This window comes from Echeneis naucrates, chromosome 3 (genome assembly GCF_900963305.1).
Source record: "Echeneis naucrates chromosome 3, fEcheNa1.1, whole genome shotgun sequence".
NCBI lineage: Eukaryota > Metazoa > Chordata > Actinopteri > Carangiformes > Echeneidae > Echeneis > Echeneis naucrates.
The window spans coordinates 11,902,037-11,916,244 of NC_042513.1; the positions used below are offsets into that span (position 1 = coordinate 11,902,037).

The window sequence follows — 14,208 nt, forward strand, 5'->3', positions numbered from 1 at the left end:
TCGAGCTGTGAGTATGCGGAACTGACTGCGGATGATGATGATGAGGATGATGATGAGGATGATGATGGTGATGATGATGGTGATGATGATGGTGATGAAGGGGATGTTGTGAAGGCAGGTTGAAACTAACAGAGCAGCCCGTCCACCACAGCGGAGGCGAACTCTCTCTCTACCACACACACACACACACTCCGCATCGTTTGTTGGGGGTAGCCAGCTGTCCACCAGCCGGACCTGTCCGATGGTACACGGTGCCGTGAAGGGACCAGGCCCCCCTCCCCCGGAATCTGGGGGGAGCAGCCCGACCGGCCCGCTGCTGGTGGCTAGCGGCTAGCAGCTAGCGGCTAACGGCTAACGGAGCAGGTAAGGCCGCGCGGTCAGCGTCCAAGCCGTCAGGACGCCACGCGCTCACCCGGTGGGGCGAACGTGCTCAGCCGTTAGCCCCTCCACGGCTGTTCACATCTGTAAGTTTGATTATTACCGTGTTAGCCACTTAGCCGCCGCTAAGGAGGTAATAATCCATCCGAGGAGCTGCCGCTGGGCTGAGCACGGAGCACCGGCCGAGGCCTGGCACCGGGCGGAGTGAATATATCCGGATAAAGACGGTCAGCAGCTCCGGCAGCTCCTTACTGCAGTTAGCAGCGCTGTTTCTGGGAAGGTTATCCTCTCTCCGGTCTCCATTGGTAACCGAGCTGGGCGGCCAGTTCAGTTTCCACTACATCTGGTAAACAAGCTGTGCTGACGGCCGACCTTCACCTTTACACACCGTGTGTCGTTGTAGCCTCATCGGTCACCTGGCTTCAAGCATCGTACTTGTGTTGTTCGCTCTCAACGTCAAACCAGCTGTCATTATGTCATTGTGTGTGTTTAAGTTCAATTTTGAAGCGCTTCCACTTGAGTATTTGTTTAATCAGTGCAGCTCAGTCCTGTATAGTGATCTGAAAGTCCAATGCATTACTGGATCCCAATAACTTTGGCCTGTGACTGCCTCAGGGGTCAATACATTGAAAAGACTTAACCCCAGCAACTTATCTTTTAAACCTGTCAGATGATTTCCTATTCAGTAACCATTCGTGAAACAAATTCATAGATCAGTCCAAAAATAGATGTTTGTGATTTGGGACTTTGTTTTTCTGTCCTGTCATCCCTTGTCCGAGCTAATTGGTGTCACGTTTGATAAGAGCAATTTATTCCGAAGTCAAATTTGAATTGAATGTCAAAGTTTCAGTACAATATCTGTAAAAAATATCTCAAACATAGAGAAGTGCTGTCACTGGGCTAATACACAATCTGCTGTTTGGCAGCCAAGCATCCTAGAAGTGTGTCAGGACTTTTTGTGTGATGATAAAAGTGCAAATGGATGAGGGGGATATTTTAAAACAACTGAACTTGTTCGCTTATTTGGATTTCATGCTGGTTATGTAATGAATGCTGAGCTGAGCTTCCTTTACTGTTACTCAAAAAAACAAAACAAAACCCAAAAACCTTCACATAGTCCAACTGACAGATTGTGTCGTATGATGACAGATTGTGTCGTATGATGACACCTGAGCCAAACGCAACCTGTTTCCCCACTGAGGGACTAATAAAGGATTATCTTATCTCACCATGCTGCTGAACACAACTACTGTTGGGGCTTCACAAGGGAAAAGTGTACCTGTAGGATGTAATGCAAATTTTAGCTTGCATGACCAAACAGAACATAATACCGCAAATTTTGTAAGCAAAAATGCTGGTCACAAATGAGACAAGGTCTTAGTAATAATAAATAAATGGAGAGGAGAGAAGGCTACTTCATCTGTGTTGGCCTGATGAAATCCAGGCTGTCATTTTGGGATAATCAGATTTATTGCCATGGGACCAAAATAGTCTCATATATTTGTTCAGGCATTGAACACTGTACCATTATTATAGCAAAAATGAAGTGCAGTTTACAAGTACAAATGCAGAGGTCAATACATTCTAAATCTGTCCTTCACCCCGCTATTTTTAATCATCATCCTCACTCAACTAATTGAAATTAGCCTTCTCTATCATTAGTTCCTATTGTTCACTGTGACTGGACAGTAATGCTGTGCATATTGGCATTCTCTGAATCATCTAACTTCGCTCTCTGCTTACATAACTAATAATAACACTGGTGTGTATCTTTGTGCTGGATGAGTCTTCTTCAGCTCTGTTTGCAGTTCTGTTGCTTCATATCAAAGCCATTTTGGCTCTGCAACAAGAAGCATTCATGTTGCCAGTTCTGTATGTTGATTCATAATCCTAAAGATAAAAACAGACGTTTACAGTCTTTTATTTTATACTATACATAGCATTATATAATGCTCCTTGTAGTTATCTTTTGCTGTAAGGCAGGTTGATGTTTTTCCTAACACATGGTCAATATCTTTATTCGTGGGGAGAACAAGCTTTGAAATATTGAGGTATTCCCACATGTGGGGTTTGTCTTCTTACCAGCCTTTGGATAAAAATATAAATATTATTGGCCATTATTTTGGTCTTTTTGTTCATCCACATGTGAAATGCAGTGGGAGTCTGTCAGGCTTTTAGTGTATTTGAATAATTTTGCCAAATCTGATAAGTGCTGACATTAAATCTACTCAGAAAGACCCGTTTTAGTTTACATTGTATTACCGGTTTAAACAAGTCTTCATACGGCATGACACACACAACTAGCCTTGTTTATTAATTTCTTATGCTATCACGGTCATATATGGACCAGTCTTTTTTTCACAATCAAGTATTTGGTATTACACTGACTTAAACTGATGATCAGTGAATTCTTTAATTTAGGTAATGACGTAGAGTTTTGGCCATCTTACCGTTCCTTCACCAATATTGGTCTAATTAAATTGTATCTTAAGCCCTTTTGCAAATGGATTTTCTACTCAAATGTAACCATAACCACAATGGATCTGATGTCCTAATGTCCACAGGCCACAGCTGCATCTCATGCTTGATGTCCCAGGGCTCCTGAGGGGTCAATGACCACCTGGCTGTATGACTTCTGTCCCAGTCATGACTCAAATGCAGACAAATAGTCATTTACAATTTAGTTGTTGTCTGCTTTGGCATATTTTTTTTTTTTTTTTTATTTTTTTTTTAGGGGTGACATGGTCATCTGCAAAGTGTGCCTTTTTGAATTGAATAAACTCACAAGTAAGATTGGAGTTATAGCAGGCTTCTGTCTGATTATTTAAGTAATTGAAATGTGTAATCTCCCCCCCCCCCTTGTTTCCAGCACTAAAGATGTGGTCATTTAAACTTGTGACAGGCCCTTTCCCTCCAGGCTACTCTCAAAATGTTCAGTTGAAATGTAAGCAGCATGAGCTACTGGTTAAATTACAAGTCCATTAGCTTATCAGTGCAGGGATAACAGCCCTTAAGAGAAAGTGAACAACTGCTCTGGGCTTAGAGTGTTTGTGTTTCAGGGTGGAGTTTACTGAGGAGACACATGTGGTCTTTGTTGGTGTTAGAGTAAAAGCTGTTTAACATGGCATGGCACAGTGTAGTAGTAGATCTTCTGACTGTAGACTTTTACCTTTGTGAGGTTTCTTTGTAGAGCCACCATTTTGTAACACTGTTGAAAAGTAATGCTTTGAGAAATTTGTTGTGAAAGATGCAGAGATGCCAAGTTTTCCTCTGACGATGGTGTGGCTAATGCAGACTTCAAGTCAGACATAAGCGTACCATTTTCTTGAAATTAAAATGCCAATTATTCATTTTCTCTGTCACTCCTATTATTTTAGAAGTGGAACTGTGACATTAATGGCAACTAACAGACATAAATAAAGGAGATTCAGCTTTATTCTTACCTCTGACCCCTTAGAGTGGGAAGGGGGAAGTTTCTAATGTGGCTAAATGATGTATTGAATTGTATATCTGGATGTGTGGAAATAGTTTGGTCTGTAAGTAGTTTCAGCCAAAAGTTCCTTGGTAGCGTCTCCTGGTTTATTTGTTTGTTTGTAAACTGAGAGAGACTCCTGTACTCTCATCACCTTTACAAGAGAACATCCAGATCACTGGTCCTCTGGGATGATTAAACAATATTGTTGTTTTAGCTCTGTTTACCTTAAGCACAGGCTGCTCGCATGCAGTGTCCTGTTGCTGATGCAGCAGGGGGATAGCTGTTCCACTCACTTATTTACTCAGTTGTGCTCATGTACTTAATGTTGCCATATAAGACTATTTCACCCTGCAGTCTGACGTTTTAGAATTAGTCGATTACAGCATCCTGACTGTGAAAAGATTCTAGACCGGACTTGAGTGACTGTGCTGCTGGTTAGCAATTTTTAGAGCTATGCTGCTTGAGTGTGCAAGAGCTTCCTGTCTGTCATAGACATGACTGTCATAATACAAGCAAAGTAGGATTCTTGTCCCACCCAGGCCCCCTAAGCTGCTTACTATATTAGCTGGTCTCTACTGAAAAAGCTTTATCCTCCAACGAAAACAACCAGCTGACATTGTGGTCACAAAACACTATGATGCTTAAAGCACTTTGAAGGCACCACGAGTTTTTGAGTCCAATTTGTTTACATGTATGTTTTTCATGACCTCTTATTATTTTGGGTAAAATGGATGGTTAGAAGGTTGAATTGGGTTACTTCATAACAAAATACACTTTCTTTCACTTTTTCACCTGTTTGTTTTACTGTCACCATAGAAACATATGCTCTAAAACCTAATAAATTCTTTTTTGTTTTTCATTGTGTCTTACAGGTCTGACTTGATCGTTGTAGGAATCATCAGAATGATAGATGTGTGTCACACTTGAAGTTTCCCCAATTGTGATGAAAAGGCAACACTGACTCAAGAGGCGACACATAACCCGGATGCCGTGACATACGGAACAAGGTCAACCCAAGATGGAGAAAAAGAAAATGTGCCCTCGCCTTCTTGACTACTTGGTGGTAGTTGGAGCAAGGTAAGAACTTAATCTGACTTCAAATAGTTTCTGATTAAAAGGAATGGTCATTGATTTGAAAACTTAGGTTCTGTTAGGTCTTTTGTGCCTTTACTCAGCAACAGAAGCTCATTTTCACAAAGTTTTAAGGCTGAAGGAATCATGGTTCCTGTAATACAATTTTTAGTTGCACAATCCAGGGGTTAGGTAAACATGCAAACTTCTTGGTAGTTATGGTGCTCTGTAGCATGTCATTGACCCCTCAACACCCCGATCACTAGGGTCTATATTTACAAAGCTCACTCAAGTTACAAATTCACATTTGTCAACATCCAACTTACATCAAGACTTTGTTAGCCATCCTGCTTTTAATTCGTCCTTTAAGAAATGCTTCTCTCCTCAGTTAATGATGAGTCATGAGTCAAAAATTGTGCCCACACGTTGCTATGGATGAGAATTGCTAAATTTTGCTGATTTCTGTTGGCATGGCTTATGGTAATCTGTTTGAGTCTTTCTTCCATCCCCGTAATGGTTCCTGATTAGACTTCATTTCACAAAATCCCTTGAATTAAGATTTCAGATTCATAAGTCAGCTGGTCAGATGCTGGTAGCGAAACAGCAGCTTTAAGCCTCACTTTTTAGTGAAGAGTCTGTCCTGCTCATCATGTTTTTAGGAGCAGAAAGTCATTCATACCTCAGACATGTGAAACTTAGGCCCAGGTTGATAAATCCTCAAATTGTCCTTTAAGCCCATAATATGAGGGAACACATTTCAGATAACTGCTGGTTTTTCTGCCCGTACTTGAAATGAGCCATGCTTTAGACAGATTTTTCCTCTCTGTTATATGTTCCCAGCAGAGTAGATTCAAGAGTTTGATATTGTTTTTTTTTTTATGTGCAATGGGCCTGGCTCTCAACTGAAACTGAAACATTAAACATAATTTCCATCCCTATGAGGCGAAATAGATTACACTAGAGTATAAAATGCACATAAAATGATATAAAGCAGATGATGGGGGCAGCATTAAACACAAGTTGCTACTTTAAATACAAAATTCTCTTCCTTCTCCTCTCTCCAGGCAACCAAGTAGTGACAGTGTGGCCCAGACACCTCAGCTCCTCCGCCGATACCCGCTGGAGGACCACCATGACTTCCCACTCCCACCAGATGTAGTGTTTTTCTGCCAACCAGAGGGCTGCCTTAGTATACGCCAGCGTAGGGTTAGCCTTCGTGATGACTCCTCATTCGTTTTCACACTGACAGATAAGGACTCAGGAATCACCCGCTATGGAATCTGCATCAACTTTTACCGCTCTTTTCAGCGAGGACATCACCGTACTCGTGGTGACAAGAACAGTCACACAGAGACAGCGGCACAGGCAGCAAAGACGGTGAACGAAGGCTCCGATGACAGCAGTGGAGGCCCAGCCTCCACCTCACTGCCACCTAACAATGCAGAGTCAGCACCTCCGTCTGCTACTGGTGAAGAAAGTGGTAAACCAAGTGCTAAGCTGAATGCTGGCAAATCTCCACAGCACAGACGAAGCGCAGCTAAAATGGCAGCCAGGAACCGCAACAGTACGCTGACCTCGCTGTGCATACTCAGCCACTACCCCTCTTTCTCCACCTTCAGGGAATGTTTATATATTCTCAAGAGGCTGGTGGACTGTTGCAGTCAGAGGCTAACACAACGGGCTGGGCTCCCTCGAACCACCCAGAGGTGAGGTTTAAGATTGTTTAAATAACTACCGTATTTCCCATTCATGTTTTCTTTAGCCAGGCTTCTAGCATAGGAATGTTGTTATAGATGATACAATGCAGGTATCAGAGTTCCCCCCACGTACAAGTGGTTTGTTAAATGTTCCAGGGGAACCAAGGGGAAAGAGAGGAGGAGGGGGATTTGGGAGATGTATATATTTTTTTGATTTATTGATTGTAATTATGTTTGGTTTATGTTTATGGTTTAGACAGCAGATAGTGGATTTTTGTAAGTATTATGGTTTAAATATTTAAAATCAGGAGAGTTTAGTCCACAATCAACTTTGAATTATTGCTTCAGATGGGATCTCCCAATTTGGTCTATCAGAGACACAATTTTTAAAGCATCAGTTTCCATCTGTCTATGTAGCTGGTCAGATCTCATATATGATGCTGCCATGTCTGGTGGTGTTATATCTCTATATGATTTGCTCCACTTGGCCATTGCCTTTCCATCCTCTACTGCAAACACCAGCCACTAAGGGTTATCTTAACACCCATGGATAATGGACAGATGGATAGGAGAAGAAATGGCTTTGAGCTCAGTATTTCCCTTATTAGACTTGACTCCCTTAAAACACGATTGTGCTGATGGACTATGCAGCAGTGCACTGTTTTGTTTGTGTGACATTGTGTTGTAATGTGTCAGTATATTGAGTGCTCTTTGGGTAAATTTGTTGTCATGGGTGACACAATAGATTGCAATTTTGCAGTGAAAAAGTGTTAATTAGGCTGTCGGATAACAGTGGCTTAGGCCTGGTATGATTGTTAGTGTTCATTTTTCTCCACAGTAGTCTATTTATAGCTGTATAACCAGTGCAGCTTTCCTCTTTATCACTGCAAGGGATGGAAGGAATGTCTAATGCACGCTGAATCTCATACCTTGAGGTTTCTTTTTTTATTTCCCCTTGCAAAAATGCTGGAGTGGATCTAGGAGTCAGTTCAGTGATATCTCTGACAAACCTTGGAAAGACTATTGGATTTAAAGGCTGGACAGAGCTGAGAATCAGTTTTTTTTTTTTTTTTTTTTGTTTCTTTTTTTCTCTGAAATGCGTGGCGCTAATGACAGATGAGATGGCCATTACATAATGGCTTGGATCGCATTGTGTTATGGTGGCTGTGACAGATTGAGGTCTTTGGCTGCCTTTGGGTAGCAGCTGCAGTTAGTGGGAGGGATCAAAAGGACTAATGATTTATCTCTTGTCTTTCCACACATACACTGAGTTTACACTGTAGAAGGGGTTTAATGTCACCATGTGTGCATAAAGTGAGTGGAGGGTTTCACATCAATATTTCTTAACTGCTCAAGAGCCTTAGTGTTTCAGTGTTATTTGCTCATCATATTAGTGACTTCCCAAGGTGTTTGTCAAGGCCTCTTTGTAGGTGTCTGCAGCAATCAAATCAGCACATTATGTTGTTTTTTTCAGTTTTTAACCAAAACATTACTATTGGATAACATAGATACATTTATGAGTAAAGCGTATCATGTTTCACACGAGAAATTGCAATCTTTTTTGTGCCATATCAGTAGGATTCACTGTAATCATTCTATTGCACGATGTGCAGTTTTCTTTTATTTCAGAAGGCTCTCGCAACATCTAAATTTGTAAGTTAAAAAATCTAATCTCAGCTCCTCAGATATGAAGCTTTACTGCTTGTCACAGTTTAATACCATTGTAAATTTAATACATTGGGCTGTTGGTCTGACAAAACAAGGTCCTGGGAAATATCATGTGACAATCTGACGTGTCATATATTGTTGATTGATTCCGATATTGTTTGAATTAAATTTTGAGCATTAAAATAGTCAGGTGATAGGATCCTGTTACCTAGTAGAACTTGTAGTAATTCAGCTAGGGCCTAACTTGGCTCTTGAGATTGTAGACATCGTTCAATTGCGTAATCTCAAATTCAAAAATTAATTTTCTTTGTCCAAACTGTATTATCAGTCATCTGTGAATTGGCGTTTGGACAAAATCAAGCAATGTGGTGACATCTCATTGATATTAACAAGCTTGCCATAGGCGTTACATGGATGTATGCCTTGAGTCCTGAACACACACTTTGCTTTCCTTCGCAGGGACACCATGTGGCCTGTGTTTACTGGGGCACTGTCAGTGGAAGAGAAAGGCAGCCAGCTGCTGGCTGACCTGAGGGAAATTGAATCCTGGGTGTACCGGTTGCTACGTTCACCAGTACCAGTGGCTGGTCAGAGACGTGTGGATGTGGAAGTGTTGCCCCATGAACTCAAACGTGCACTTACCTTTGCCCTGCCTGACAACTCCCGCTTCTCCATGGTTGACTTCCCCCTGCACCTGCCCTTGGAGCTACTGGGTGTGGATGCCTGTCTGCAGGTCCTCAGCTGTGTACTGCTGGAGCACAAGGTAAGGGCATCTACCACAGTGAGCTCAGAATGCAAACTGTAGAAGTGAGTAGGAACATGAGATGTGAGCTTGGCTTCAAACTGCAACCTAATCGCCTCTAGGATTTTAATGAAGACTAGAATGACTCTTTCAAGGAGAGTGGAAAAGCAAAGCTATTATTAGTATGTTGTTATTGGCTGATGGCTTCCTCCTGAGTACAGCTGTTCATCCCTGCCTGGATAAAGACCTCCTTAAAAATATCTCAGGTCACCATCATCAAACATTTTCTGTTAGATATAAGCCCCATGAAGTTTGAACAAAGGATAATGGGTATAAAAAAGACTGGGTACATCATTTAACTCCAAGAAAAGATTGATCATTGCTATCTGTTGCCTCTTCAACCTTAGAACCTTTAGTTGCTGACTCTTGCTGTTACATGAGTCCATGTTTGGCTGGTGCTAGTGTAGTGTTCTGTTGTTGCTGTTGGTTGACACTGACACAGAGGCCCATTGCAAAAGTCCCAAAACAAACCTAAGCGTCATGTCTTCAGTGTCAGAGGGATGTTGGATAACTGCTTGACCTTTCATTCTGCTGTGATAATGTGGTTATCTATTTAAATATGACTGACGATTTGCAAGACTAAATACAAGTGTGGTTATTTTTTATTTTAATTTTTTTTTTGTCAGGTCATTCTTCAATCCAGAGATTACAATGCCCTGTCTATGAGCGTCATGGCCTTTGTGGCCATGATCTACCCTCTGGAGTACATGTTCCCTGTAATACCTTTACTGCCAACGTGCATGGCTTCGGCTGAACAGGTAAAATTTACAATTTGCCATAAATATGCTTGCATTTCCAAAAAACAAATATTGTTTATTGTGGTAATATCAAGTTGTGACTGATATTAGTATTTGTGTCCTCTTCAAAGCTCCTTCTTGCCCCCACTCCTTACATCATCGGTGTTCCAGCCAGTTTCTTCCTCTACAAAGCTGATTTCAAAATGCCAGATGATGTGTGGCTCGTGGACCTTGACAGCAGCAAGGTCAGTACATCAACATGATTATTTACTCCTCTTGCTTGAGTTTTGTTTATTTCCATTTTGGCCAGGAGCTGACAGACAATGTCTAATTGACCTAGTAAATTATAAAACAAGTTCATAGGATTGGTTTTTACCTGCAGGTTATAGCTCCGACCAATGCAGAGATGCTGCCTCCTCTTCCAGAGCCTGAAGCAGGCGAGCTCAAGAAACATCTAAAACAGGTACTGTATATCTAATTCCTCTTAGATTTGAGTACGATTAATATTTTTTTGATTCTTCTATACCTGGCAGCCAGCCCCAAACAAATGTCACATATTTGCATTTTGCAGCCCAGGTTCTGGGCATAGCTGATTGGTGATATTTGTTCCTAACGCTTCTCTTCCAGCAGTATGAAGAGTAGGGATTTCCTTCTTCGACACAGTTGTATGTATTGTGTATGAGTGTGGGAGCCTTTGAAATGTGTTTTGTTGGGCACTAACAGAAACAAATGCTTTTTATCTTGTTTCCTGTTTTCTTTGCATGCTGTAGCTGTTGGAGGTAAAATCACATATTAGGATTGTGCTACCCAGCCAAATCTTTAGTAGTATTGCTTACCCATCTTACCCAATTATTTAATCCAATGTCAGAATCTGGTTCTGATTCATGGAAACCCCTAGTTTCTCCCTGAAACACCTAGTGCTTCCACAATAAGCAGCACCAAAAATAAATCATACAGAGCCTCTTTACAGCTTAGCAAATAATAAAATAGTGTGATCATTCAGTTTGCTTATTGGCCAAGATGTTGATGGATTGCTGTGCATTCTGCATGTGAATTGAAAATGATTCACAATGTAATGTTTGAAATTTACACTAACCCTAAACCCTTGTTTGAATGACTACAGAGCTAAACATTTCTTATTCATAGTAAGGCTCATAGTTGCAACAGTAAAGGAAATTATTTACTTTTAATCTTAAATTTAGAGGCCTTAAAGGCATAGGAATATCACTGAAGTTCTGCATCACTTTTAAGGACAATAATTTTGTGGTTTTTGACAGTTTTTTCAGGTAGCCGAGCTCGGGGCGTCACAAGCCACATACACCAAAGCTGTCTTATCTTGAAAACTTTATTTTATTGTCACTGAAAACAACCAACAAAGCACCTTTCTTATATTTAAACTTTTCTCAGTGTTTTGAAAATAATTTCAAATATTGTTTTCAAATTAAAACCTTATACATCTACTTATTTAGTGTAATATGCCTTGAATCAGAGCCAGTTCATTAGCTGCATTTGATCAGCTCTCTCCCCGTGTGCAGATGTGTGACTGAGAGGTGTGTAGGAGTGTGCTAAGCCTCAGTTTAGCAGTTGCATATTTGGAAAAAAGTACAGCAATATTGATATCTCTGAATGGCAAAAATGTCACGCAAGAAAGTAGAAATGATTATCTGAAGATTGTAATGCCAAAAGCACAATGTTGCTGCTCTGAGAAGCAAGGAAAATGAAAAGAACATTTCACACTACAATAAATTGGCCTTAGAAGTGACTGGGTTTTCTTTTACTTTTCGGGGGGGTGGGGGGATGTGTTATTTCAGCTCATCTGACATTTATTTCTGAATGAGGAGGTATATTTTGGGCTTTTATTTTGCAAGTATTTATCTATTTGTCTGAAAAGATCTGCTGTTCTGTATCTGTCATCACCACTCCATTGTAACCACTGGTTTGTCCCAGCTGGTCACCATGGATGGCCTTCATGTGACTTCAACTGGCTGGATTCTCTGGGTGAAATCTGGTTTTTGGTCACATTATTGTTTTTGTCTTTGTTTGTCTTTCATTTCATTCCCTTTTCATATTCTTTTTTCTATCTCGACCTGATTTCTCAAACTTTCTCTCTTCACTCTCGCTCAGACTTCTCTTACTCTACTGGCCATCCATCACCTTCTCAAAACAAACACAAATTTATATTTTCTTATCTCCTTTCTTCAGTATATTGTTGGAGTGAAACTGAACTGAAATGAGGAAACAAGAAAATAATTTGGTGTAAATTAAACAAAATTATTATTATACTCTTTTTGATGGATATTTGGCTATCACCAAATTTTACCTGCTTGCTGTCAGCAAAAACCAACAAATAGGGAGGTACTGTTAAAAAGGAGAAAAAGAAAAGAAAGGGAAAAGACCGTGGCTGGGACCCTCCCATCATGTGCTATTCCGGTGTTAGTCACAGAGTTGTCATTTCAGGCCTTCATGTGATTCTCCTTGCATCTCTCTTATCCCCCTCCTAGTGTCTGGTTAGATTGACCGTGATCACCCAAAAGCAGATCTTCTCCTCTGAAAATAAGGTTACTCATCTCTCCTCCTGTGGAATGTGTAATGCCCCTGCACGGATATCTTCTCTCTCACATTATTTTGCTTGTTACTACTACTTGTCTCCTACTCTCTAGACTTGAATAAAATGCATAACAGTGTCACAGAATGTCGCAGACCAGTCTGATAAATTGCTTAGCTCTGGCTTGCGCATGACTGAATGTGTGTGCATCTATCTTGGCATCAGTGAGTGTTCTCCTAACCAGATGAAGATATGATGAAGCTATTCACTTCGACAAAGTTAACGTTCATCCAGACCCAGCAACTAAATGTTTCATTATGCTAAGCTAAACATTGACACTTGAGTCTGCAGCAGTTACCTCAAAGCAAACCATGCATAGTGACTTACTTCCCTTGTGCTCTTCCTCTCCAAAAATGACTCGCCCACTACAGGCATCAACATGCACAAACTGACCCGTCAGTTGCTCATTTGTACTTAATAAGAGTAAATTACAATTGTGAAAGCAGTATAAATAGAGAACAACTAGGTTTGGCTCCACAGTTTACAATGCTACCTCGCACTAGCCTCTTCGGTTACCTTTTGGATTGCAGCTTACCAAATTGAATCATCCTATGGTATCACCCCATAAACCAGATTTTAAATTCCTAATTTCTAGTCTCATTGGTCCTAAGTGTCCTCTCTTTATGGAGGCTAAATAATCCTAATGTCCCAGGAAGGGACTAATATGACAAATGATAAATGTTGATGCCAACTGTGGGAGTGGGCCATCACTGCACCTTGTCTTTGTGTTTAGATCCACTGCTGTGTTCATAACTAGCCTCATTGTCACTTGTTATAGGCCTTGGCAAGCATGAGTTTGAACACCCAACCCATTCTGAATCTGGAGAAGTTCCAGGAAGGACAGGAGCTGCCATTGCTCCCACCTGGACGAGAGAAAGCTTCACCATCCTCCACGGAATTCAACCCTCTCATTTATGGCAATGATGTAGATTCCGTGGATGTGGCCACCAGGCAAGCCTTGAATGTCTCTTCCCTTTGACCGGAACACTAGAAGAACCCTGTGAAGTTGTATTCGATAGAAAATGAAGGAATATTTAACTGAAATAGTGCCTTCTTTTTGCAGGGTGGCCATGGTACGGTTCTTCAACTCACCAAATGTCCTGCAGGGGTTTCAGATGCACACTCGCACCTTGCGCCTCTTCCCTCGACCTGTAGTAGCATTCCAGTCAACGTCTTTTCTTGCATCTCGGCCACGACGTTCTGGCTTTGCAGATAAACTGTCTCACACCCAAGCAGTGGAGTTTTATGGTGAATGGGCTCTCAATCCAACCAACCTTGCCTTTCAAAGGATACACAACAGTAAGACTCTCTCACAATAGTTCTGGTCTCTGTCTTTGCATGATGATGGTCTTTGTCAGAGTCTGCTTACCTCATTCCAGATGTGTTTGACCCCTCCTTAATCGGAGACAAGCCCAAGTGGTATGCACACCAATTACAGCCCGTTGTTTACCGAGTCTTTGATGGAAGCTCCCAGCTGGTTGAAGCTATGGCAGGTCCCTTGGAAGATGAGGGCAATGAATCTGACCCAACAGACAGGTGAAAAAAAAAAAAGAAAAAGAAAAGGTCCCTTTCAGTGTAACTGCACAGCCGGTTTTATTATTTACTGTTTGTAGCTTCAGATAGATAGCTCATCCTCATTTATTGCAGTGGCAGTGGCAGCGAGGCTTACGATGACTCCAGCTCATCCTATTCTTCCCTTGGAGACCTTGTGAGTGAGATGATTCAAGGTGACATCCAAGGAGACACACCAAGTGAGTTGCAGTTTAATTTAAAGA

The 14,208-nt window shown here is 41.3% G+C and overlaps 1 protein-coding gene across 4 annotated transcripts in view; it reads left to right on the top strand.

Moving 5' to 3' along the window:
* Positions 1-58: 58 nt before the first annotated feature.
* The window catches only part of madd (MAP-kinase activating death domain), a 40,447-nt gene continuing 26,297 nt past the window's right edge, over positions 59-14,208 (top strand). For 2 of the 4 annotated variants that reach the window (XM_029498865.1, XM_029498867.1), the window contains exons 1-11: positions 60-363; positions 4,726-4,930; positions 5,989-6,630; positions 8,749-9,052; positions 9,718-9,849; positions 9,960-10,073; positions 10,211-10,291; positions 13,212-13,384; positions 13,497-13,732; positions 13,813-13,969; positions 14,081-14,184. In XM_029498865.1, coding sequence (XP_029354725.1) covers positions 4,872-4,930; positions 5,989-6,630; positions 8,749-9,052; positions 9,718-9,849; positions 9,960-10,073; positions 10,211-10,291; positions 13,212-13,384; positions 13,497-13,732; positions 13,813-13,969; positions 14,081-14,184 — 2,002 coding nt within the window. In that variant the 5' untranslated portion in view covers positions 60-363; positions 4,726-4,871. Of the gene's footprint in view, positions 364-4,725; positions 4,931-5,988; positions 6,631-8,748; positions 9,053-9,717; positions 9,850-9,959; positions 10,074-10,210; positions 10,292-12,329; positions 12,387-13,211; positions 13,385-13,496; positions 13,733-13,812; positions 13,970-14,080; positions 14,185-14,208 lie in introns of all 4 variants that reach the window. The other 2 variants (XM_029498866.1, XM_029498864.1) reach the window with 2 other exon arrangements.